The 26,531-nt window shown below is 39.7% G+C and overlaps 2 protein-coding genes and 2 long non-coding RNA genes across 6 annotated transcripts; 1 reads left to right on the top strand and 3 right to left on the bottom strand.

Moving 5' to 3' along the window:
* The first annotated feature begins 5,179 nt into the window (after positions 1 to 5,179).
* Positions 5,180 to 5,974, top strand: LOC143887458 (uncharacterized). 2 transcript variants are annotated; one of them, XR_013254191.1, is made up of 3 exons: positions 5,180 to 5,359; positions 5,444 to 5,538; positions 5,637 to 5,974. It is a non-coding gene; the product is annotated as an uncharacterized LOC143887458 (long non-coding RNA). The 2 variants fall into 2 exon arrangements; XR_013254190.1 differs by having other exon boundaries at positions 5,180 to 5,363.
* A 6,597-nt stretch (positions 5,975 to 12,571) lies between these two features.
* Positions 12,572 to 17,683, bottom strand: LOC143888362 (uncharacterized). 2 transcript variants are annotated; one of them, XR_013254540.1, is made up of 4 exons: positions 17,326 to 17,675; positions 15,629 to 15,779; positions 13,729 to 14,649; positions 12,572 to 13,360 (listed from the first exon to the last, which is right to left on the bottom strand). It is a non-coding gene; the product is annotated as an uncharacterized LOC143888362 (long non-coding RNA). The 2 variants fall into 2 exon arrangements; XR_013254539.1 differs by having other exon boundaries at positions 13,729 to 15,779; positions 17,326 to 17,683.
* Positions 16,046 to 17,328, bottom strand: LOC143888361 (transcription termination factor MTERF8, chloroplastic-like). Its single transcript, XM_077392752.1, has one exon. It carries the CDS (start codon positions 17,279 to 17,281, stop codon positions 16,145 to 16,147), a length of 1,137 nt encoding a protein of 378 aa, XP_077248867.1. The 5' UTR covers positions 17,282 to 17,328; the 3' UTR covers positions 16,046 to 16,144.
* A 4,570-nt stretch (positions 17,684 to 22,253) lies between the features above and the next one.
* LOC143888865 (uncharacterized) lies at positions 22,254 to 26,107 on the bottom strand. Its single transcript, XM_077393254.1, has 4 exons — positions 25,316 to 26,107; positions 25,185 to 25,221; positions 23,561 to 24,254; positions 22,254 to 23,438 (listed from the first exon to the last, which is right to left on the bottom strand). The coding sequence occupies exons 1-4, from the start codon at positions 25,864 to 25,866 to the stop codon at positions 22,798 to 22,800; spliced, it is 1,923 nt and encodes a 640-aa protein (XP_077249369.1). The 5' UTR covers positions 25,867 to 26,107; the 3' UTR covers positions 22,254 to 22,797.
* Between the last annotated feature and the right edge of the window lie 424 nt (positions 26,108 to 26,531).

The following is a 26,531-nucleotide window of genomic DNA, read 5'->3' as shown; positions in this document are numbered from 1 at the left end:
TACTTTTTCTAGATTGTATTCAAAAATACGTGATGAGTGTCTAATAACAAAGATGATGTTCTCATTTGTATGAAGAAGTCTTCTGAGGAAATTAATGCAAGGGATAATTTCTTCATTTAAGCTCCTTCTTAACATGCGAGGGTGTTTAATGAAAAGCTTTCGAAGGTCGACGCTCGAGAAGCCCAAACTAGTGAAAAACTCAAATTTGGGCTTTAGCATTTTGTCTGGATCGACTACGAGTAATGATGGGCACTTGGTGACTAGATCTGTGATGTGGGATTTAGTGAATCCATGGTTTTGGAAGAATGTGAGTGCTGAGTCTGCTTTCTTTGTGGTTTTTAATCGGATTTTTCTGGCAGCTGAAACAGCTGCTTGTTCCGAAAACCCACATGAGTTAATGAGGTAAGATACTGTAAAAGATTGTTGAATCGTAGTGTTTGAGATGTGGGAGATGGATTTAAGACATGGGTTTTGAAGAAAATAGTCATGGGTTCTTGAATCTTTAGTACTGACTTGGAAAATAGTCATCGGACAATCTTAGCCTTCTGATAGTGAATTTATCTATGATCTTCTATGGTTATTAGTTATTGGAAAAATTGTGAACTGGTGACAGAAAAATACGAAAATAGTGAATGGGTGACACCCTTTTGAAAGTTTGTGAACGGAGGTCGAAATACGTTTTCTGACATGGCCTTTTACGTAAATACCCTTGAGAACGAAAAACCCAATGTACAGAGGCTTTTTTTTTTTAACTGTAGAGAGGCTTTTTTTCTCTTCGTTTTTTACTATACAGAGGGTTTTTTGTTTTACTTTTACTCAATTTTCATTTGAACCACCTGAAACCCATCTTCTCCGGCGTGAGGTGTGACCGGCGTGAAGATCTCTCATTTTTCTCTGGAGTGGGACGGTTTCCTGCATTATTCCGAACCTCTCTCCTCCATTATCAAGTGTATTCCGGCGAGGGCTTCATTTTTCTCCGGCGAGGGCTTCATTTTTCCGGCCAGGGATTCATTTTTTCCGGCGAGGGATTCATTTTTTCGGCGTGGGCTTCATTTTTCCCCCATCCCCATCGTGCAGGTATGTTAGGGTGTCGTATTTCATATTTTTTTACTTTTTTTTTTGTTCTATTAAGTTACCTTTGTGGTGTATTGTTTCATTGTCAGTATTTGGAAGTTTTTACACGTCTAGGGTTTAAATTTTTTTTTTGTTCCCTATTTTGTTTGATTTTGACTGTGGAGAACCCCCTTTTGATAATCTCTCATTCTCGGTGTTGAGAATCCCCTTTTGAGATTCATAATATCCCTTTTTCAGTGTTGAGAACCCATTTCCACTGTTGGGACCCCCCTTTTCCAGTGTTGGGATGCTTTATATCCAGTGTTGGGACCCCCTTTTGAGGTTCATAATCCCTCAATTTAAGTGTTGAGGACCCCCTCCAGGTAGATTGATAATCCCTCATTGCCAGTGTTGAGAATCCCCTCATTTTCAGTGTTAGTAACCCTCTCTAGGATGTTGATAATCCCCCATTGCCAGTGTTGAGAACCCCCTCTAGGTAGTTCATAATGTCCCATTTGCAGTGTTGGGAACCCCTTTTCAGGCTGATAATCTCCCACTTTCAGTGTTGAGAATCCTTTCTAGGTACATTGATAATCCCCCTTCTCCACTGTTAAAAACCCCCTATTGAGGTTGATAACCCCCCTTCTCCAATGTTGAAAACCCCTGAAGGGAGGTTGATAATCCCTATTGCCAGTGTTGGGAACCCTCTGTTGAGGTTGATAATCCTTATTGCCAGTGTTGGGAACCCCCTGTTGAGGTTGATAATCCCCATTCTCGTGTGTTGAGAACCCCCTGTGGTTGATAATCCCCCTTCTCTTCTGTTGAGAACCCCCTGTTGAGGTTGATAATCCTCATTGTCCAGTGTTGAGAACCCCCTCCTGAGGTTGATAATCCCCCTTCTACAATGTTGAAAACCCCCTCAAGGGAGGTTGATAATCCCCATTTCCTGTGTTGAGAACCCCCTATTGAGGTTGATAATCCCCTACTCCAGTGTTAAAACTCTCTATTGAGGTTGATAATCCCCCTTCTCTAGTGTTGAAAACCCCCTCAAGGAGTTTATAATACCCATTTCCAGTGTTGTGAATCCCGGTTGAGGTTGATAATTAATATTTGTAGTGTTGAGAACTCCCTGTTGAGGTTGATAATCCCCCTTCTCCACTGTTGAAAACCCCCTCAAGGGAGGTTGATAATCCCTATTTTCAGATTGTTGCCAATCCTCTTTTGGATCATTGTTCATATAGTAATTTTTGGTATGGTTTCTACGCTTGAGAATCACATATTTGAGTTGCGAACCCCATTTTAAGAAACATGAACTTACATTACAATTAATTATGTTCTTTTTTGTGACAGTTATATAGTTGGATTGGGAGAAGGCAAAGTCTACAATGAAGACGCGTGTAAGTGTAGTCTTTTTTGTTCTCGTTTTAGATTGTTAGTCAATAGAATGCTCTTTTATTCTCTAATTGTGTTAATAGGCAAATGAGAGCCGGAGTCGAAAGTGTAATAGGAAGCCCGCAATGGGTTTAAAGAATGAGGAGATTAAAATGAAAGGTAGTAAGGGGAAAATGAAATTGAAAGGTGAGAAGGCAAAAATGAAAAATAGAGGTGAGAAGAAGATAGTTGAAGTGAAAGGTCAAAAGATGAAAACCAAAGTTAAAGGTCAGAAGATGAAAAGCGATGTGAAAAGTGAGAAGATGAAAAGCAACGTGAAAGGTCAGAAGAGTGAAGTGAAGGCGAAACATGTAAGTGTATTTGATCTTTACAGTTTTAATCTAAGTTACTTGATAAAAGTTGACGCTCTGATTATGTATGTTGTTTTACAGGATCCATATGTCCCTGCACGATGTTCTCCATCGTGTTTTATTAAGGAGATGCGGAGTACACAGTTCCGGCAGTCCCACTATGATGCTATAGGCAAGACCCCTTTCAAGGATTTCATCCGCCTAGAACAGAATCCACTAGAAGAGGCTGTCATGCATAAGCCTCTAATTAGAGCACTACACAGTAAGTGGGATCCGACGACGAAGACATTCATGCTAGGAGGTATCGCAGTTCCATTTAGGGCTAGCGATGTTGCATTGGCTTTAGGCCTTCCCCTTAGAGGGGAAAAAATTAATTTGGCGAGGGTTCCGTGGACGGACAAGAGTAAACCCACTCCTTTACTGCCTGGGTGGCCATTTCGTAGAGGATCTGTTCTGGCATCTGACCTTTCTGTGCAAATCAAGGCCTTAGTTGGTCTAGAGGACCAACCCTCCATAGAGACTTGTGTGAAATATGTCGTGCTACACCTATTCGCTACTGTGTTATTCACTCAGGCTGCACATCGGGCCGACCAGCTGTTTTGGCCCTATATCGATGATTTAGAGAAGATGTGCGACTATAACTGGGGGGAAGCAGTATACAATTGGTTACTCGAGTATTTAAACGCATCCGTCGCAGGGGGAAAATATCTTGGAGGTTGCTCCCTCACATTGCAGGTATCATGGCCTCTGCAATAGTTTGCCTTTTTATTTATCTTCCTATTAATAAAATATTAACAAAGTCTGTCTTGTGTGTGCAGGTGTGGCTTTTCGAGCACACGAAGTTGTGGATACCAAAAAATCCAGATGCCTGTCCACGTATTCTGAAGTGGAAGTCAAAAGGAAATGAAGCGAATAAGTACTATATGATTGAGCATGGGAAGATAGACAAATCTGAGGTGAGACCCTATCTACTAGATACCATTTTAGATAGTCTGTAATATTTTCTGATCTAACAACTTTCTCAAATCGTTAGGTAGTGGTGACATTGATGCCACGAGAGGACGAACTGCGGTACATTCCTGAGCAGGTATCGCAATGGACCTCTTTTTATATTATGTTTTATTTAAGTTGGTAATGTTTACAAATTTTGTGTGTTGTATCCCTTATTTGTATATTAGGAAGCCGAGGAAGAAGGAATCATTGGGCAGGGAGAACCATTAGGGCAGTCACCTACTGTCCCAGCATTGATCGGAACACCTGCGTTTGAAGGAAGGGATACTGTAGTTGAGGAGGGTGGTCAGGAGGGTGCTGAGGAGGCCAGTGAGGATAGGAGGATAAAAAGAGAGTGGGAGAAGATAGGAGAGGCATGGGACAATGTAAAAAGAGAGAGGGGACAGAATGAAGAGGAGAAGGAGAGGTTAAGAAGAGTCAGGGTGGAGATGGAGGCGGAGAAGGAGAATTTACGAATACAGATTGCAGCTGAGAGGGAAATTATACAGAAGGAGTGGGAAGCGATGAGAAGACAGGAGGGAGACGAAGCTGAAATGGAGAAGGAAGAATTGAGAAAAGATGGGGAAAAAAGAAGAGACGAGGAAGATATGGAGGTCATAAATGTGATGAGTCAGGCTGAAGATGTTGGCTTCGTAAATGAAGCAGTTGTAACAGGAGCGTCAGATGTTGTTACCATTCTCGATAGCCCTGAGGGTAAAGAGAAGAGGAAGAGGACGGAAAAATTAGGGAGCATTGAGAGGAGAGTGAAAAATCAGAGAAGGGATAGGAAACCAAGCTACGCCAAGAGTAACCCCTATACAGTACCCCCAGTGACAAAGAAAAAAAGTGAGAGGGCAACGAAGAAAGTAACACGGAGGCGAACTGATCTCATTGAGAAGTTGAAAAAACAAGAACAAAGGCAAGTACACTTGTTTTCAATTAACCATTATTCAAAGTTAGATACTTGCTTCCTCTAACCTTTGTATATTTTTGCAGTCGTATTCTCATGACCGTTGACGGGGTAAAAGTCTTGGCCGAGGATCTCGAAACGTTGTGGAACCTGAAAGGAGTCCTCAGTGGCCAAGTAAGTGTCATTTTTTAAATTAAGTGTTGTCTTCAGTACCCATTGTTGAGGTAATTAAGAAATTTTTTTGAGTTGTAGGTGTTGGATGTATATGGGAAGTATTTGTGCGCCTCCAGCAATGCCTTGATTGGACGGATTGTATATATTCCTTCGTCAGTACATGTAAGAGGCTTTTTTGTAGCTATACATGTTACTTTACAACTTATCCATGATCTAGTGTTCCCACAAAATTCATTTCATTGTACAGGGATATAAGACTTCAGGGCATGATTCAATGGATGACAAAAATAAGTTGGACACCGATCGGTTGGCGAACGAGCTATTGCATCGTACACTTGACCATATCCCGTCAGAAGATATTGGGATGCTTTTAATCCCATGCTGTCAAGACTTTCATTGGGCTCTTGTGCTTGTTGATATGGTGAATAAAAAGATGGTCGAGTTCAACTCAATGGAAGGGGACTCATTTCAGGAGCGAGCATCTCCCACTGTAAGTAAATTAACATCTTCCGTAACATTTAATGTTACTTCCATATGTATAACACTCAATATTCATTCCTTGTCTTAAATTCAGGTAGCATTAATGAAGGAATATTTGAAGGGCCGGGGTTGCAACATCGATGACTTTCCATATTCACAGATGGATGGCTTCCGAAAGCAGAACAATGGGTGGGTTCAAACTTAAAACTTTCGAATTTTTGTTAGTATTCCTATCTCATTCGTAGTTAGCTTAAAAGTAACTCCATTCAATGCATGCTTTTATACAGGGTTGATTGCGGCGCTTTTGTCCTAAAAGCGATTGAGCATCTCTACCATGGTCAACCGCTAAACTTTGGGCCGACAGACATTCCTGAATTTCGGCTACAACTCTGTGAGAGATTTTTACGAGGAGAGTTTGGGGACTGCACACTTATATAGGAACACCTTCTAATGTTGGTGGATGTTTATTTTTTCTGATGATCAAACTTTATTTTTTAATGGAGATTGGCATGGGATTTGTTAAATGGCAAGGGAAGTTGTTATGGTCTGTGTTTTTGTTTGTGAATGGGTGGAGAACTTGTAAATTGAAATAGGTTTAATGGAAGTGTGTTTGTGTTTGTGAATGGGTGGAGAACTTGTTTATGAATGTGGAGAAGTTGTAAATGTAAGCAGGTCTTATGGAATTGTGAACTTGTTTATGAATGTGGAGAAGTTGTAAATGTAAGCAGGTTTTATGGAAGTGTATTTGTGTTTGTGTTTCAATTTGAATATTGGAACTTGTAAATTTAAACAGGTTTTAGACATGTGTGTTTGTGTTTCTGAATGAGTAGGGAAGTTATAAATTTAAACATAATATGAAGTGTGTTTGTGTTTAAACAGGTTTTAGACATTTTCAATTCCAGCAGCTTTACTCCCCTGGAAATGGGTTGGTGACCATTTTTCTGGGTTGGTAACCCACATTCCAAGGTCAATCACCCAAAAAAAGGGAGGTTGGTAACCTTAATTTAGAAGTCCAGCAGCTTTACTCCCCCGGAAAAATGGTTGGTGACCCTTTTTCTGGGTTGATAACCCACATTCGAAGGTTAATAACCCAAAAAAAGGGAGGTTGGTAACCTTAAGTTTCACTTCCAGCAGCTTTACTCGGCTGGAAAAATGGTTGGTGACCCTCTTTCTGGGTTGATAACCCACATTCGAAGGTTAATAACCCAAAAAAAGGGAGGTTGGTAACCTTAAGTTCCAATTCCAGCAGCTTTACTCGGCTGAAAAAATGGTTGGTAACCCTCTTTCTGGGTTGATAACCCACATTCGAAGGTTAATAACCCAAAAAAATGGAGGTTGGTAAATATATTAGGCACTGCCTGCAACAACCCCTTCTGTCGATCAGAGCATATGGTGAATATGTTCATCTCCGCTGCCAATACGTACTGCCTCAGCAACATAAAAAACCACCTCCAACTATCTTCGTTCTCCGTCTCAACAACCCCAAATGCTAATGGATATAAACCGTTGTTACCATCGACCCCGATTGCAATCAATAAGATTCCTAGATACTTCCCTCGCAGATGTGTCCCATCAACCAAAATTATAGGCCTGAGTGTTCGATGAAAAGACCGTATGCTAGGACCAAATGTCCAAAATAAGCGAACAAATCTATCATCTCCCCTAGGTCGTAAATCTCTGGCTCTGAAAACACGCATATAGCTGCCGGGATTTCTTCTCATCATCAGAACTGTAAGTGCAGGCAATATTCGATAAGAGTCCTCCACATTCCCACACTTAATCTCAAGTATGATGTTCATCGCGTTGTACGCCTTCCAATAGCTTATAATTATACCCCAATGCATCTTGATATATTCTCGTATGATCCTTGTCCTCACATCATCTGGGCAAGCAAATAAGCGTAAACATGTCTGAGCAACCCAAGCTGCTGTGACAATAGGGTGATCATTGCCCCTTAATTTAGTTCTACACGTATGGTCGGGGACAAACGACTTCACTAACGCACAGGTCATATGATTAGTACCCGTTATACGCCATTTGCAACCCTCTACCTTGCATCGAACGGCATACTTCTTCGGTGTTGACTTTGACCTCACGAATATAAACCTCTGCCGAATAGCGTACTCTTTGACAACCTTTTTGAAGTGTTGCATATTAGAAAATATTGCCCCAACCGTTAACTGCTCAAACTGAAGATTATTAGTATCTACATCATGGGCCCCAACAAACATCCCATCTGCTTTCATTGGCCGACTACTGTTAGTCGGAACCGGTTGAGATCCCTCTCTGATAGGAGAACCCCCTCTGATAGGAGAATCCGCACTGAAAGGCTGAGCGCATGGACTAACACCGATATTTTCATAATCGTCATCATCATCATCCTCCTCCTCATCATCATCATCATTTCTTTCTTCTTCTAAATCTAAACCCCTCACACAGAAACCGTCTTCACTAACATTACTGAAGTCCACTTCAAGATCTCCCACATTTTGGAAGTCATCAATGCCTCCACTAACATGGTTGCCATACAAATCACTTGCCAATGTTTCATTTAAGTCAATTTCAGACCTGCATAGTTCGGCAATATATAATCAAGTTGGATCCATATGAATTATAAATTGAAATATGGAAGTATTCAAACATTGCCAAAGAACTACAATACCTTATGACAGGTTCTGCTGGAGCACCTCTGATTTCTTCACTTACATATCTCCCATCAAATTCACTTTCGTAGTCTTTTTGCAAGTCCACTTCAAAACGAAGACGTTTTTTGGACGGAATTGAAGTAGAAGGAATGCTACGATTAAGAGAGGGTCTCCTAGTGCAGAGTTTGTTTGGGGGAAGCATTGACGAATTTAAGGAATTAATACATTTGTCATTTATGCTCTTAGTTATGTATATCATCACCGAATTGAACATGTATCTGTCAAACATCCTTAACATTGTTTGGAGGACATCATCATCATCGACGTCTGTTAAAGTGACTATATATGAATCCACAACATATCGACATTTTATCGATAGTAAAACCTGCCTTTCTATAACACCAATCCTTCTTTGGATTGCAGCTTGAAATTCGTCGAAATTGATTCCGCGGCTGACAGATAACAATGTCTTCTTCCCTCCGACGTATTTCCAAGAAACATCATCCGTCAAATCTCCATCATAGTGTAAAAGAAGAGAAACCATTGTTTCAGACATTTTTATAAAATCCTAAATAGGGGTTCTAAACAGAGTTGTTGCTAAAAGGGGATCTTCATATCTTCTTGAGAGGTATTCAAGTGTACACAATGGGTTACCAAGTTCATAAGTGGGGTTATGGACTCTAAAGGGGGTTTTGCTACCTCAATGGGGGTTTGAAAGTCAGTCCACAAGGTGTTCTAAGAGATTATCAGCTACCTAATGGGGGATTCAAGTCCGTACGAAGGCTTCTGTAAAGGATAATCAAGTTGCAAATTAGGAGTTTTCAACTCTCTACACAAGGGGGTTTTCAAGTTTCTAAAGGGATTACCAAGTACATAGAAGGGGGGTTACCAAGCCTCTCCGAGGTGTATCTAGTGTCAAAACAAGTTTATCAGGTAAAATATATGGGACTTACCAACAACAAATAAGGGATTATCAAGTGCAAAAAATTGTGATTCATGTACAAAAGGGTTTACATAAACCATCTATATTCGGGTCATCAAACACTAATACCAACTTTATTAGTATGGTACCAACTCTATAAGAACAGTTTCAGAGATAATAGAAGCACAAGCCCTAATTCACCATTTTAAAAGGGTTATAAGATAGGGTTATCAATCACAATAAAGATAGGGTTATCACATACAATACAGACATGGTTATTATCACACACTAAAGACAGGGTTCAAACGCATTAATGGAAGCTCTAATCCTAAGAAGTCTTCTGCTACTAATCTTCACTTACACTTCGTGGGTTTCAGGCGTTAATGGAGAAAAGTAACAGAGGTTGGCGGTAAACTTTGGTTGGTGAAAAGTAACAGAGAGAAAAATCTAGTATAACGTGTTCTTTTTGCCATGAGGGGTATTTCGGTAAAAGGCCATGTCAGAAAAAGGTGTTTCGACCTCCGTTCACAAACTTTCAAAAGGGTGTCACCCATTCACTATTTTTGCATTTTTCTGTCACCAGTTGACAATTTTTCCTTAGTTATTACAGTAATTGGAAGGAAATTGATATCTGCACTCCCTTGTTTCACTAATGGCACTACAAGTTATCTATGATCATCCTTATATTTTTGGGAAAAATACACTTAGACCCCTGTGGTTTCCGACACATTCGACTTAATCCCTAATGTTTAAAAAGTTACAAGTAGACCCTCGTGGTTTCAATTTGTATAAGGTAGGCCCCCTCAGCTGACGGTTCGTCCACAGATTGAAGGGCTAGGATGATCTGATGGAGCTGATTTTTTGGGCACACCCTATCTATGTCAGGGCCCATCAAACGAACGCTTTCGATCATCCAAACAATGTGGGCCCATACCCGAATCCAAACACTACCAAAAACACAGTGGGCCACATTGTTTGTATGATCCAAAGCGTTCATTTCATGGGCCCTGACATAGATAGGGTGTGCCTAAAAAATCAACTCTCATCCTAATCCTTCAATATGTGGACGAACCATGAACTGAAGGGGTCTACTTGTAACTTTTTAAACATTAGGGGTTAAGTGGAATGTGTCAGAAACCACAGGGTCTAAGTATATTTTTCCCAATATTTTTTTTCAAGAAAGAATATGATTGGATGAATGAAAGTACAAGTGGAGGCCAATTTTTCTAGGATCCAAACCATTTAGCAGTTAGTGCCTGCTATAGATGGGCCATGTACAAAAAAACTACTGCCATTGGATGATCCAACCCTTTACAATTTGTTACCATGAATAGAATTGGTTGCCTCTTTGTTTTCTCAACGTGCATTTAACAGCCACAAATTGGACGGTTAGAATTGTGGGATGAAAGTGGTTTTTAATATATGGTCCATCCATGGCAAGGCCTAACAGATGAACAGTTTGGATCATTTATATTGAACAAATAGTCCCCTTTTATCCACACTCTGCCCTGTTGGAATTCTACGACAAATATTTCTGATGGAAAAAGTTTATTTCCATAATGTAGAGGGAAATTATATGATTATGTTTATTTTAGAAAGATATTATCATAAAGGGGATGAATTTATCGCCGCCCTTTATTTTAAGGGAAAAATACAGATAGACCCCCCGACATTATCACTTCTAACCCTATAATTTCAAAGTACCCGCTAAGGTTTCGTTGGGTTTTTTTTAATGTGACGGAATGGACGAAGAGCAGGTAATGACTATAATGTCCTCATCCTCCCCAACTAAAAATTAGGGTTTTCATACTTGAAAACTGAAAATTAGGGTTTGATTCAAAACCTCGTTTATTTATCATCACAAACCCTTGATGTAGGGGTTTTATTTGTCTTCATTCGCATCATCCTCATGCTTTACATATAAACCCTAATATTTTGAGGCTTTTTTTTGTCTTTATCAATGTTTTTTTCTTGAAATGTAGGGTTTGATGTATACATGGAGTGGGGTTCGTTGTCTGTGGTGGGGGGTGTCTTAAATAAGCGTCACTTGATGCCATTGACGAGGAGCAATTGTCAACTAGGAAGAAAAAAGCTTGGAATGAAATGGTGTAACCCTAATTCCTTTACAAATGGCTTAAAACCAATGAGGAGGGTATTTTTGTCCTCAAAATATTAACCCCAGGTTAATCTAAGTCATTCTGTCAGGTTAAAGTGACAGACCGTCAGCGGAGGGGGTCTACTTAAATCTGTCAGAAAGTTCAAGGGGTGTCGTTGGTGACTTCAAAACTATAGGGTTAGAAGTGAAAATGTCATATAGTTGAGGGAGTCGATCTATTTTTCCCTTATTTTAACCGATGTGAGTTTGGGCTTGAAAGAAATCTTCAAATCAGATAATAAATTGTGCAAGAGCAAATAATACATGAAAATGCACATCTTTCCAGCATTTTGATATTAAAATTATACAGTTTTCTGAATCCTCCCAAATTCTTCAGACCCAACTCCTAATTCAGATAACTTCTCCATGAAAGTGATTAGAACATCCAAGCAATATTCAACATTCTTGATTAGTCCCTTCAACAACAGAACTAATCTTTCATTCTTGACCAGAGATAACCTCCTTGGAATGATCATACTTTAGTTCTCTCACAGCAACGGGCATTGCAAGGCCTGAAAGTAGGGCTGCAACAGGGTCGGGTTTTTCAAAACTCTAGCCCAACCCTGGATCCCATTATCTCGGCCCTGATCCGCCTTGACCCTGAGTCAGGGCCGAAAAACCTCAACCCATTGCCCACCCTACAGGGCTCAGTGCTGGCCCTAGCCCGCCCTGATTGGGCAGGGCCGGCCCGGCCCGGCCCTAATTGACCCTAGTGCAAATACCTGTTAAGAGTGCCAAAAATAAAGCAATCACTTATCATATAGAACAAAATGATCAATAAACAGAGAAAGGGAACAAAATAAGACAATATGAATTCAACAACATGACGGGCAACAGAGACAATTAATAATAATAATCTAAAGAAACATCAATCCAAGATAATAATAGAAAACATTAGCAAAAGAAACATGCACAGATGGTTCAATTCTATAATAGAAAACTTAGGGTCGGGCCGGGTCAAGGTACCCGAGGCATTAACCAAGACCCCGACCCGACCTGAGTCATAGTCTAAAAAAATGAACCCTGGCCCGCCCTCAGGGTTGAAAAATCCAGCCCTCAGGGCGGCTCAGGGCTGACAGGGCCAAACTTGCACCCCTACCTGAAAGCTTCCTTTGCCAGAATCTAGAGGTATAGCTTCTTCCGAATAAATTTATCCCTACAAAAATTTTCTTTTTCTGCTGGAGAATATTCCTTCAAATAACTCCAACAGAATTCTGAGTTAAATCTAGACAATTCATATTAAGCCTCAAGAAGTTACTTTTGTAACAGAGCCAAGGAATGTGAGAAACAAGTTCTACCACCCTGGACTACATCTAAAGTCATTTGGGCTTTCTTAGGTAGCTGGTTTAATGTTCCTCAAATCTCTTTAGAATCTTCTCATGAATATTTCCTAAATGAGCTCCGTAAATGTCTTTTTGGTACAGCTGGACGACGACCATGTTTTCGATCCTTGGTCATCTTGGTCAAGTGGGAGTGCAGAAAATATTGCTAGATTCCATGGAGCCAAAATTTCAAGATATAAAATTATCAAAGGGGTTAAACTCAGGTGGATCAAGCTACTCCTTTTCACATCAGGATTTCTGGGCAAAAGGATTTTAAATTCAGCAAGTTCATCAAGACAAAAAATGGAATACAACGCCTTCGTAAAGGCCAAAGATAGTAAGTCCGATGGCTTCGTCCTCCAGAGAAGTAACTCTGACTCAATGTAGACAGGGCCTCCAAATTCAAATAGAGACGCGGCGGCGGCGGCCTTCTTCCCAACTCTTACCCCAAATTTCTTTTTGGGTTGGCACCATATTCAATTCAGTGGCAGATCTGCAAGATATTCTCAAAGGCCTTATTCTTGTCATGGAGAAGTTTCCTCACTCTTCAATATGGATTTAGTGTGCATCTGCTTTTTTTTAATATTTTTTTTATTTTTCAGAGAGGAGTTAATCAAGGGGGTCCAGAAGATCATCAAGGAGTCCCTCAGATGTGAATGCTTCTGATGTGAATGCTTCTGATGTGAATGTTGTTGGGAACAAGCTTAAAATCCCTCAGAAGACCATTGCCATTGTTAATAGAATTGGGCTTCGATCTATCCTTTTTCGGAGGATATTCCATATCTACATAGAGCAATCCGATTGCTGACTGGTCTGCCAAGAAGGAGTCCCTCCCTCCCTGGCCTATGTTTCTCCTTCTTTTCTTCTATTCTAAGTTCTTCCTTCTTTTCTCTGTTTCTCCTCTTCCCTGGGCAGTATATCCTGTTGTTATATCAGCTTTTCCCTTCTGTAACAGTTTCAAGCTTATCTGCAAAAAAAAAAAGGGAAAAGAAAAATTGTGGGCACTTGGCAAAGAGTTCTCTGACATGTAATTCAGTAAATTTGTGGCTCTTTAAAAATGTGAGGGCAATCTGGTTTTTCTGAGGTTTCAAGGCAGATTTACTGGGCAGCTCAAAGAGATGCAACGTCTGACATCTCAGATCAGGTTAGGAGGCAAGAAACTGTAAAGACAGTTGGTTTGTTGAGTTTGAGATGTGGGAGAGAGGTTTGAGATATGGGTTTTGAAGGAAATAGACATGGGTTTCTTGAATACATAATGCTGCTTTAGAGAAGCATTTTGCATAGACAAAGAACATTGAACAGAAATGAATCTAAGAGGGTGTTGATAGAACTTACAGGTTTAATGCATTAGAGAGGATTCCAACTGCTCTGAAGTTTGGGTTCCTCAAATATTTTCTTTTGTTTTTTCCCATTGATCAGATATAGCCTGCTCCCCGGGTTCGGAAAACCCATGGCTTCACCCCATTTCTCCAACTCCAAGCAAAAGCAAAATACATCATTTCTTGACTATGGTACTACCAGGGCTTGCTCGAGCAATTGAAATCCGTAACTGGCCCTCCTATCCAACTCTATAGTACATGTAGCACCTATAGAATGATCAAAATGGTTGGCCACCATCTGGTGAGCCATAGCCATCTTAGTTGTCCAACTAACTAACAATTTATATTTAGAAAAATGTTTGACTACACGTGTGATAATTTTGCCCCCTTTGGACATCACTTTTTGTGGGTTTCAGCAAATTGTACCATCACCAAAAATTATAGTCAACATCCAATTAGCAAAGATGAACTATTCTGACATCTAGGATCATCTAATGAAAGCAATTTCATACACATGGTGGTTAACTAAATTAAGGCTTGCATCATCATAGACAGCCGTGTGTATGGTAGATTGAGAGTACATTCGTCCAATCAATGGGCTAACATGATTTAACACTTCTGTTGACCTTTCAAAAGAATGTGATTCAGCAATGGGTAAAATTATCTAACCAATGCAATTTTGGAATTATGGCCCATCAAAGAGGTTGCCCTTGGATTGGATGGTTAGGATAGATGAGATGAACTAGCAATTTGACAATACGTAGGGAAGGGTGCAAAGTTTACAAGAAGAGGTGTATATTGTAGTACGGGTATCAACGGGGCAGATCCATAGGCTTATAGAAGCCAAAGTTACCTTCTAATCGGGCAATTTTATTTGTTGGGTCCAGACCATTAGACCCCAGTTTTGTAATGCTTCCTCCTCCTAAGGAATGCACAACTAGAAAAGGAAACCAAGTTCAATATGCCGATAGAGATTAAGCTGTTAGCAAACTGATCATCTATTTAAAAGTAACAAAATAACTCAGAGAAACAATCAAATTTCCTGAAAATGATGAAACCCCGAAAGGGAAATGGTATTGGCACCCATCTATTTTGATACTGGAAAGAACCAAAATATATGGGTAACAATACCCAACCCTGAAACCAAAATAATAACACAAATTTCTAACCGCTTCCTTTTCTACAATAAAGTACTTGTGCTACAAAGTATGGAGAACAAGGTTCCAAATTTCATTATTTTTATGGATTTTTTTAGAAAAATTATAGAGATGAGAAAACGGTTTCTACACACAAGTGTAGATAAGTTATCTACACACTAGCTTAAAATACAGTGGATGCCATATTGTTTGGGTGATCCAAACCATTCATTTAATTGGCCCTCACATAGATAGGGTGTCCACAAAAATTCATCTCCATAGGATCGTCCCAACCCTATGATTTGTGGAGGTAAAATGGACGTGTACCTACACAAATCTGTCCATTTTTTGCCTCCACGGTTCGAAGGGTTAGGATGATCCTATGAAGCTGATTTTTTGGGCACACCCTATCTATCTGAGGGCCCATCAAATGAATGCTTTGGGTCACCCAAACAATGTGGCCCCTCACTGTATTTTAAGCTAGTGTGTAGATAACTTATCTACACTAGTGTGTAGAAACCGTTTTCTCTATAGAGATATATGTGGTTAATTTTGCACACTTGTCAATGTCGTTGCAAGTGATCAAAATACCACTGATTTGGGGCCAAAATATCCTTCACAGTTCTTCTGCAAAACATGTAGACCTGTACAAGAATGGTGATCATAATATATCCACACCAGTCATTAGGCTGACATACCTTTCAAAAAAAGAGTCATTAGGCTGACATGTTAAATATACTATGCGAAGCATCATTAAACAAGTTAAAAATTTGGGATTACCTCCAACTCTGTCATTCAATTACTCTAAAGGAAAGCTTAAATCACGAGCCCCAAAAAAACCTATCAGAGCTTTTCTCCCTACATGAGAATGAATCTTGATTGAATGGTATCTCTTAAACATTTGCTGCTCTCATGTCGTGTAGTCCTTTGCCTGCATAAGAATGGTTTGTATTGATATGACACATCAACACAGGAAAAATACGTTATGAAACCCTTCCAAAATGGGTTTCTGCCACTACATAGCCAAATAAAATTTATGTCAGTCCAGACTCCAGAGTTAAAACCACACACGCACAATGACTGTGATCAACCATCCACTGCAAGCTCCAACACAGCTTCCAGCACAAATAAGCTCAAACAAAATAAGTATAGCGACAAAACTTAATGATACTTAAAAACAAATGGCACAACACAAAATTGTTGAAGAAATGACCATTCAGAAAAATGAATAACTTGCCAACATTTTGAAAAAATTTAAAAACTTCTGAATCCTACCCCATTCTTCAGACCCAATCTCTAACCCAAGAACTCCATCTTGCCTTGGTATACCCTCAAAAGTTCAGGAATTCTCTGTAGATTCTTGATCACAAATTTCTCCAAGAATTTCTTCTCATTCGGTCTCAACACAGGGGAAAGACACAAATCCTTCCCAATCAGACCCTTTGACATCAGAACTTGCAAAACCGAACATCTTGGAACAATCCGTTTCTCCAAACTAAGCGCGAGAATATCAGCATATTTGGATATGCTCGAGGGCTTATAATTCATTTCCTTAACAAAGAAATCCATCCCTCTCCTAATCTTCTTCTCTGATAGGATCATATATGTTGGATACATTTTGAAAGCTGAAAAAATCTCATCTTCAGACCAACCTAAGCTCCTATAAACCCCCAATTTTCTTTCCCAGTTCAATTTACTCATGCCTGACATTACACGGACCGCTGTGATAAAGTTCCCTTTAACTGGATTAAAACCCATCTCCTTAACCATAGCAACAATTTCACTAAACCGACTATTATTTAACATTATCGTTCTGGGTTGCTTTGATATCAGTTTGGAAATTATGTAATTGGGAACTCCGTGATTTTGCAAGACTGCAACGTTGGGTGCCATTACTTTTTCTACATTGTATTGAAGAATAGGTGTTGAGCGTCTTATAGCAAAGATGATGTTCTCATTGGTATGAAGAAAACTTTTGAGGAAATTAAAGGAAGGGATAATTTGGTTATTTAAGCTCCTTTTTAACAGGGTTGGGTCTGAAGTGAAGAGCTTGGCAAGGTCAATGCTCCCCAAACTATTGAAAAACTCAAATTTGGGCTTTAGGATTTTGTCTGTATCGGCTAGGAGTAATGATGGGCATTTGGTGATGAGAAGTGTGATGTGGGATTCGGTGAATCCATGGTTTTGGAAGAATGTGAGTGCTGAGTCTGCTTTCTTTGAGGTTTTTAATTGGATTTTGGTGGCAGTTGAAAGAGCTGCTGCTTCAGAGAGCCCACACGAGTTAATGAGGTAGGATACTGTAAAAGATTGTTGAATCGTAGTGTTTGAGATGTGGGAGATGGATTTCAAACATGGGTTTTGAAGAAAATAGTAATGGGATCTAGAATCTTTACTACTTAAATGGAGAAATTTTCTGCAAAGACAACGAAACATTGATCCTAATAAGAAGAAAAGGGGTTAGTAATGATATAACTTACAGGGTCGAGAAGGTAGGAATATTAGAATTTGAGCTCTGTTCTTGGTCATTCAATCAGCTCCTTGCTTAGAGATTGAGAGAATAAGAGATGGGAAAGTAAAACCCTAATTCCTGTCGTTGAGAAAAATTGGAAAGCAAAACCCTGTTCTTGTTAGCGAGTTGGAACCCTGTTCTACCCGGCCTCATCTCCATTGTGTCAAATCAAATTCATGGCCATCAGACAATCTTAACCGTCCGATTCTGATGTGATCTATGATCATCCATAGTCAGCAGACTCAACACAACTAGTGGGCTCCAAATAAATTGATATCTGCACACCCTTAATTCATTAATGGCACCCCTATCTTTGCTCATACCTAATTTGCCATGCCAGGGTTTTTATATCATGCATGCCCATAGTTAGCAAAGCTTCTTTATAAAGTTTCCTAGGCTCAAAAAAACTCTGCTTTGTTATTGAAAATGTTTAAAATTAAGGGCTTCATCTCAAACTGATGCTTCAACTACATCGTTAGAGGGACCGAACGGAACGACTCTAAGAAGAAGATAGAAGTAGTCCTATTCCTATGAGTAGAGTACAGGCAAGGTGTTTATTTGTTCGATATATCGATTCAAGGTCCCGTCCCAAAGGCACCCCGCGGGTGTTATAAAAAAGGCCAGCGGCATCAAAAGCATGCATAAATTGGCTGGCCAGTCAAGCTAAGCACGTTCAGTGGGGATTAATTCAATGGGGGACGCCTTTCACTTGATTTTTCTCTCCATGGGCTCCCTTCATGTTTTAGAGGGAATGATGGGGATTAATTCAATGGGGGTACGCCTTTCACTTGATTTTTCCAAGAGCTCCCTTCAGTCTAGCATTACTCTTACCTAAATATTTTTTTGGGAGATGATTGCCCCCCGGCAGACTTTAATGTTTTTTTATGTCAAATCACATTAAAGGAGGCGCATAATCCTACCAGGGGCGGGAGGTGAAAAATCATCTCTTTTTTTTTTCAATACCTTTTTATCAAGGCAGTAATCAAAGGCTGAGGATTATCAGAACATGATCTAACAAGAAGCAATGAATAGATCAGTGTCTGATCATGATTTTCAGTCGGCGATCACCATTAACAGCAATATGTAAAGTGGGGTCAGAGACTGGTTCCTCAAAAAATAAAATAAAAGAAAACCCATGAACCACATGGTTCTTCTAAACCATAATAGCAACCCAAATCGTTACCATATTAGCAATATCAGGCTATATCCTGCTCAAAAGACTGGTTTATCTTCTTTCAACTCTGTCAACAAGGTGTTTTCTATTGTTAGTTACACCTACATAGGGGTCCAAAATGAATTCAGGGGGTGCCAATATCAACTCTCTACACCATTTTAAGACTAGAAAGCACGAGCTTCATCGCAGAATTATTGGCCCATTGTACGTATGCTAGATGAATATAATGATTGATAAAGTCGGACCGATGGACTAACAAAATGTTTAAGAAGAATTGGCCATCCAAACATGTTATAACCGTAGATATTTTTAATAGTTGAATGGCTGAGATTGGTCCTATGAGCACAGGAGCTCTTTAAGGCCCTGATCATATTGGATTTTGAGAATTATTTTAGTCCAATACTAATTAGAGGAATGATAGAAGGAATGATAGAATGAAGGGTGCCCTTGCAAAAATCAGCTTCAAGGGCGCCCTTATTGGTTGATTTCAACAAAGTCAACATGGTTTCCACTTTTTTTTTCCAGCGCCAAACTTTGCATATATTAACCAATAGGGGCGCCCTGAAAGATGATTTTTACAAGGGGGCCCTTCATTCTATCATTTCTCTACTAATTATAGGACCCAAATTGTGTTTAATTTTGAGCCCAATTATCAATGTTGGTGAAGAGTTTGACAGGACGAATTTTGTGGGCAGTGGATGTAGTGAAGACTTTGTTAAAGGTCACACTAGTTGTGAACTTGTGATTCAGGAGTAGGGCGGGCAATTTCACCCGGGAAAAGCGAAGATCCGCCCTGCCCCGCCCCGCCCCGCTTGGGAAGGGAATTCCCGATTTGAGTGGGGAAGGGGAAGGGGATTTAAAAAATTCCCCGGTGCGGAGAAGGGGATGAAGTTGGCCCCGCCCCTCCCCGCACCTCATTAATGCCATTTTTTTCTTGTATTTTTTTAAGTGTTTTTTTTTTTTTTTGGGAAAACTACTAGAAACCCCTTGGATCAAAACATATCTACAAGATTCCTCCAAAATTTTCATAATTTCTATTAGTACAGTTTTGTCCCTGAAATAGCTTTGTATGTTTGCTTTTACCTATAATCCATTGGGCATTGTCTCTCATTATATTAGTATATTACCCTTAGAAATTCCTAAAATCTCTCCATCGAACCATCACTATAAGGCAACATTAAATTCTTTGAAAATCTCTCTCCCCCAAATAAAGGCAACATCTCTCTGATGAGTGATGAGATTTTATATGGTGTACAATCGTATAGTCCATTATTTTTCAAAAAGTAATGTATGGGCTACACCATAGGATGATCCAAACCGTCCATTTGATAGGCTACAATTTAAAAGTACTTTACAGGCCACACCATATATCATCCAAACTGTCCATTTGATGGGCCACAACGTAAATAGATTGCGGCCCAAAAATCATTTCCATAGGATGATCGCAACCCTCCGATCTATAGAAGGTACCATAATATGCAATTCCTCTATAGATCAGAGGGTTGGGATTATCCTATGGAAATGATTTTTGGGCTACAACCTATTTATGTTGCGGCCCATCAAATGGACAGTTTGGATCATCCTACAATGTGCCGATCAAGTGGAAGGTTTGGATCATCCTATGCCTATGGTAGTATGGTGTGCCCATCAAATGGATGGTTTGGATCTTCCTATGGTGTGGCACGTACAGTACTTTTTGGCAAGTGGGATTGGGAATTAGGGATCTGCTAGGGACTATTGATCAATTAAATTAATCTGAGAGCAACCACCTTTGTCCCCAGGTTAATAAAATGAATAAGACAAAATCTTAGCCTATGTGGGTTGTGTGGCTACTCTCACATGCAATAGCCAAGCCGCAACATGCCTGAAGTGATTGTCCCTAGCAAATCTTTAGTTTTAAACCTAACATTTAACAAAGTAAAGTGATTGTCCCTGAAGGATGCGGGGCGGGGAAGGGGAGGGGATGGGGATTAAGAAAAGTTATAGCTTCATAGCATCTTAACACCATTTTCAGGTTCAATGATTGCTTCACTATTGAACATTAAGAAAAGTAAAATATGATTTACACATTATAAATGGGTAATTAAGAGTCGTTAAGAATCGTTCCCAACAGTTGGTGATATTGTCAAGAGATTAACCACTTAAAAATGTTAAATTTGTGTTGCAAGGCCCATGAGGCGATCGAGAACTTGATTTTCTATGATCAAAGATTCGGGAATTCCATTCCATCCCTAAATCCCACATAAAGAAGGTCTATATGATGAAATCAGCCTCAGTTTCTCCAACATCATATGGAACAGGGAAATGCATCATTCTTGATTATGGTACCATGGCTTGCTCAAGAAACTGAAAGGGTGATTCACCCTCTTAACCATCTCTCCAAAACATGTGGGTCTTACAGGGCTGATCAAAATGGTTGACCATTATCTGACAAGTCATAGCCCAAACTTAAGCAGATCAGATCATGTTAACCCCATGTTTACTAGGGACACCCACATTTACCCTCACCCAAAAACCATAGTTAACATCTAAAGAGCAAAAATGCAGTATTCTGAAAGCTAGCAACATCCAAGTAATGCAATTTCATCCACATGGTGGTTAGGGATCAAGGTCTGGATCATCCTACATGTCATGGGACTGTGAGGCCATTTGTCCAATCAATGGGGCCCCTAACATAATATAACACTTCTATTGAACATCAAAAAGAATGTCATTCCATTGGACCCCTATTTTGTAATGCTTCCTCCCCTCTTATGAGAATTTAGGAAGGAAGAGCCAAGAAGAACATGTTTAATATGCAAGTAGAGTTTCAACTGTTAACAAGCTGATCCTCTATTTAAAAATTCATAAGCAACTAAGAGAACCAATTAATTTTCCTAAAAATGATCAAAATCCAAAAGGGAAATATTACCGCCACCTACCTAGTTAGGCACTGTATGACTCAATTAAAGAACTCTAAATACATAAGATGAGAAAAATATTAAATAAAGGAGATGGATGGAAAGCACCAAAACCAAAATAGCAACACAAATTGCCATCCACTTTCTTTTTTGTTTCATTATTTTTTCTGGATTTTTATTCTAGAAATATATGGCTAACTTTGAACACTAACCAATTTCTATGAAAGTAATCAAGATGCCAGGGCCAAATTTAACAAAGATGATCTACTAGTTCGCTGGCTCGATAGAGGTGAATTGGATCGGGTGAAAGTGGTTATCGGAAATCGATATCCTTTATTGGGATTGAGGAAAGAAGTTGGATGATTAGGCCGAAGTGGTTGGTGAAGTCGTTAGAGTCTCACAGGGATTGAGGAAAGAAGTGGGATGATTAGGCCGAAGTGGTTGGTGAAGTCATTAGAGTCTCACAGGAGGAACTATAACGAATCCGGGTATTTGGAGTGACGAAGGTGTGGCAGATGCACATAATGTGTTTTCTGGCTTGTGCTCTTAGCAGCTATCTGGCATTTGGTGTATTGGTTACAGTTCTTTTGTAGAATGTGCAGACCAGTACAAGCATGGTAAACATACTATATCCACAATATGCATGAGACATTTGGCCGATATGGTGAGATAGGATGCATATATTTAGACTACATTCTAAGACATGATTAAAAAATACAGCAATAGCAATACAAGATGGTACCAAAAAAAGAAAAGAAAACTGAGTAACTAAAATTCAGCAGTCCTCTCATCAGAACAGCAATAAAGGATGGCGTAAAAAACAGACTATTGTTTATAGCAATCAAACGACATATATGCAGGTGACTACTTTTAAAAACTCCATTCAGAGCTCTTTCTTGTCTTCAGAGTTCAGAGTTCCCTTCAACCTATTTTCAAAAAAAAAGAATAAGAAAGAGTTCCCTTCAACCCATTAACTATCAAACAGATGGTAAATGTCAATCAGTAAGAGAAGTATCGTTAAACAAGTTAAGAATTCAGAATTACATCCAACTCTGTCAATCAGTAAGAGAATAGTTTAAATCACTAGCCATAAGAAACCCATCAGAGCTTTTCTCCCCACATCACAATGAAGCTTGATTGAATGGAATCCTTCGAAATTTTGCAGGCCTCGTGTCGCGTTGTGCTTTGCCATTCATATCAAAATATGTTTTGAAAGTTTTGAAAACATCTAACAATTTCTGAATCCCGCCCAATTCCTTCTTTTTTTTTTTTTTTTGAATGGTATGAATCCCACCCAATTCTTCACACCCAAACTCTAATCCAACAGCTCCAACTTGCCATTGTATGCCCTCAAAAGTTCAGGAAATCAGTCAGATTCTTTTTTTTTTTTAAATCTGTCCAGATTCTTGATCACAAATTTCTCCAAGAATTCTTTCTCATTCAGTTTCAACACCGGAGCAAGACACAAATCCTTCTTAATCAGACCCTTTGACATCAAAACTTGCAAAACCGAACATCTTGGGACAATCCTCTTCTCCAAACTAAGCGCGAGAATGTTAGGATATTTGGAAATGACTGAGGGCTTACAATTCATTTTGTTAACAAAGAAATCCATCCCTCTCCTAATCTTCTTCTCTAATATGACCATATAGTTTGGATACAATTTGAAAGCTGAAAACATCGCAGCTTCAGACCAACCTAAGCTCCTATAAACCTCCAATTTTCCTTCCCAGTTCAATTTGCTCATCCCTGACATTACACAGACTGCTTGAATAAAGTTTGCTTTAACCGGATTGAAACCCATCTCCTTAACCATAGCAACCATTTCACGAATCCGACTATCATTTCGTATCACTGTTCTGGGTTGGGTTGAGATTAGTTTCGAAATCATGGAATTGGGAACACCGTGATTTTGCAAGACTGCAATTTTGGGTGCCATTACTTTTTCTACATTGTATTGAAGAATATATGTTGAGCGTCTAACAGTCAAGATTAAGTACATAGAAACTTATTAAAAACATAACAAGGAAAAACTGACAGCCCAAGTAACAGCAAAGATCTACATAATTTGCTTGTAGCAGTGACTACTCGATCCCTTTAAACGTCAAGGGCGTCGGAAGATGGCTGGCCGGGAGTGGTGAGTTCGACAAAGATGTTTGGCACGTCAAGGGCTTCGGAAGATGGCTGGCCGGGAGTGGTAAATTCGACAGAGTTGGTTAGCACGTCAAGGGCGCTGGAAGATTGCTGGCCGGGAGTTGTTGGCGAGAAGGCTGAGCTCCATATACGCAGCATTGCTCCATAGACCCACACCAGTGGCCAGAACAAGGCGACTACGGGTATGGCACCGCTTGTGAGAATGACAGAAAAGACGCGTAACATGGCTTGATAGACCCACACCAGCAAGCCCTCCGCCTGTGTAGTAGAAATTCTCCAGCCAAGAATAGCAAAGGCAGGAAGAACGCAAGGGATGTATGAAACAATGGATATCCATACTCCTGATTCTCCATACAGAAGAATCGACAACAAATAAGATATAGATAGAAGAAGTATCATGAGGAACCAGCGATCAGTTAAATGAGTTGCTTTATAAGAGCAGACGGCAGTAACCACAAACAAGAAGATTAAGACCAAAGCATATACGAGAGTTTTCAGTGGCCTATTCTCCGTAGATTTGAACTTTTCCATAAGCGAAGATAAGTTTGCAGTGAAGTTGATGGTAAGAGAGAAGATCAGTTGGATCAACATATTCAAATCCATTCTCTCTCTCTCCCTCTGTTGTAGAAGATGTGAAGTCAGTCTTGCTATTTCCTGCCTGTTTGTTGTCTGTTTCAAACAAAAGTAACGGTCATTTGTAAAATTATATGGAAACACTTAAAAAAAAATCCATTGAAAACTTACCACTTTCTTTTGTAAGAAAAGATCATCTTGATCCACATTTTTTTGTACAAGAGATCGATCTAGCTTTCAAAAAGAAAAGAAAAGAGATGAAGTCGATCTATCTATTTCAGCTATATATGTTGCCCCCACGGTAATTAAAGATCCTTTGTAAAATTACTTGGAACGCTCACAAAATAGAAAAACACAATGAAAACAAGGTATTTATTTTTCCCGTTTCTTTTGCAATGCCATTTTATAGATAATCTCTAGCTGGTTGCATTCCATGAAATTCTAGGGGTGCAACTTGGGTTCAACCCGATTTTGGCTCAGATTAGTTTGGGTTGGGTTAGGACTGGGAAAAGACAACCCGATTTAATTTTGGGTTGTGTTAGGTTTGGTCTCAAACCGATCCAACCCGACCCGAGTTGCACCCCTACCTCGGATAGTTTTATCATGAATAAATTCACATAACACATAGGATGAGACCACAACGAAACTATAGACAATGACGCTTCACAGAATATCTAGAGTGAACAAAGACTCGAAAAACCAAACATTTTCAGTGCAAAGAACAGGCAAAAAAATGCTGGAAGAAGGGCCATGAGATTGTCAATAACTGTACTTACCAAGTTTTTATAAAGTAACCATTTAACTGATCTGGCTCCTCATGATACTTGTTCTATCTATATCTTCTTTGTTGTCGATTCTTCTGTATGGAGAATCAGGAGTATGGATATCCATTGTTTCATACATCCCTTGTGTTCTTCCTGCCTTTGCTATACTTGGCTGGAGAATTTCTACTACACAGGCGGAGGGCTTGCTGGTGTGGGTCTATCAAGCCATGTTACGCGTCTTTTCAGTCATTGTCATTCTCACAAGCGGTGAAATACCCGTAGCCGCCTTGTTTTGGCCACTGGTGTGGGTCTATGGAGCAATGCTCCGTATATGGAGCTCAGCCTTCTCGCCAACCACTCCAGGCCAGCTATCTTCCAACGCCCTTGACGTGCTAACCATCTCTGTCAAACTCACCACTCCCGGCCAGCCATTTTCTGAAGCACTTGACGTGCCACCCATCTCTGTCGAACTCACGACTTTTGAGGAAATTAACGGAAGGGATAATACGGTCATTTAAGCTCCTTTTTAATAGGGTTGGATATAAGATGAGTAGCTCTGCAAGGTCGATGCTTGAAAAGCCCAAACTAGTGAAAAGCTCAAATTTGGGTTTTAGGGTTTTGTCTGGATTGGCTAAGAGTAATGATGGGCACTTAGTGATGAGATTTATGATGTGGGATTTGGTGAATCCATGGTTTTGGAAGAATATGAGTGCTGAGTCTGCTTTCTTTGTGGTTTTTAATCGGATTTTTGTGGCAGCTGAAAGAGCTGCTGCTTTGGACAGCCCACATGAGTTGATGAGGTAGGATACGGTAAAAGATTGTTGAATATTAGTGTTTGAGATGTGGGAGATGGATTTCAGACATTGATTTTGAAGAAAATAGTCATGGGTTCTTGAATCTTTGCTACTGAAATGGAGAAGTTTTCTGCAGAGATAACGAAACATTGGCACCAAAAAGGACAAAGGAGTTAGTAAAGTAACAACTTACAGGGTTCGAGAACGTAGGAAGATGAGAACTTGAATTGGGTTCTTGGTTTTTTATTCAATCATCTCCTCGTTCAAGATCGAAAGAATGAGAGATGGTAGAGCCAAACCCTAACTCCTAACATTGAGAACGATTGGAAAAGCAAAGCCCTATTTTAGAAGTACGAAAGTGATGTAATCTATAATGGTCGATTGCACCTATTGTGCTAGAATGAAATTGATATCTTCACCCCCTTGTTTCAGTAAAGACACTTCAATCTTTCCACTTCTCTAATTTGCCAAGGAAAATATGAGCGGATGAATGAAAGAATGGGGCCCAAAATTTCAATGATCCATAGTCCAAATCGTTTATCAGTTAGGCCCTGCTATAGAGATGGTTTGGAGAATCCAATTTTTCTAGGGAAAAATACAGTTACACCCCCTCAACTTTACATTCCACAATAATCCAGTAGTTTTAACTCATTAACTACACCCCCTGACTTTTCAATTTGTATAACGTATACCCCTCTTTTGAAACACTATCAATGCTAATTTGTATAACCTTCTCTAGTCCGCCGACCAAAAACACAATGGACCCAAATTGTTTGGTTGATCCAAAGCATTCATTTGATGGGCACTGACATAGA

Source organism: Tasmannia lanceolata, unplaced genomic scaffold (assembly GCF_043159265.1).
Source record: "Tasmannia lanceolata isolate RefF3 unplaced genomic scaffold, GAP_Taslan_0.1 ptg000012l, whole genome shotgun sequence".
Classification (NCBI taxonomy): Eukaryota; Viridiplantae; Streptophyta; class Magnoliopsida; order Canellales; family Winteraceae; genus Tasmannia; species Tasmannia lanceolata.
The sequence above is the reverse complement of the archived record's forward strand: the minus strand, read 5'-3'. Positions and strand labels throughout refer to the sequence as shown.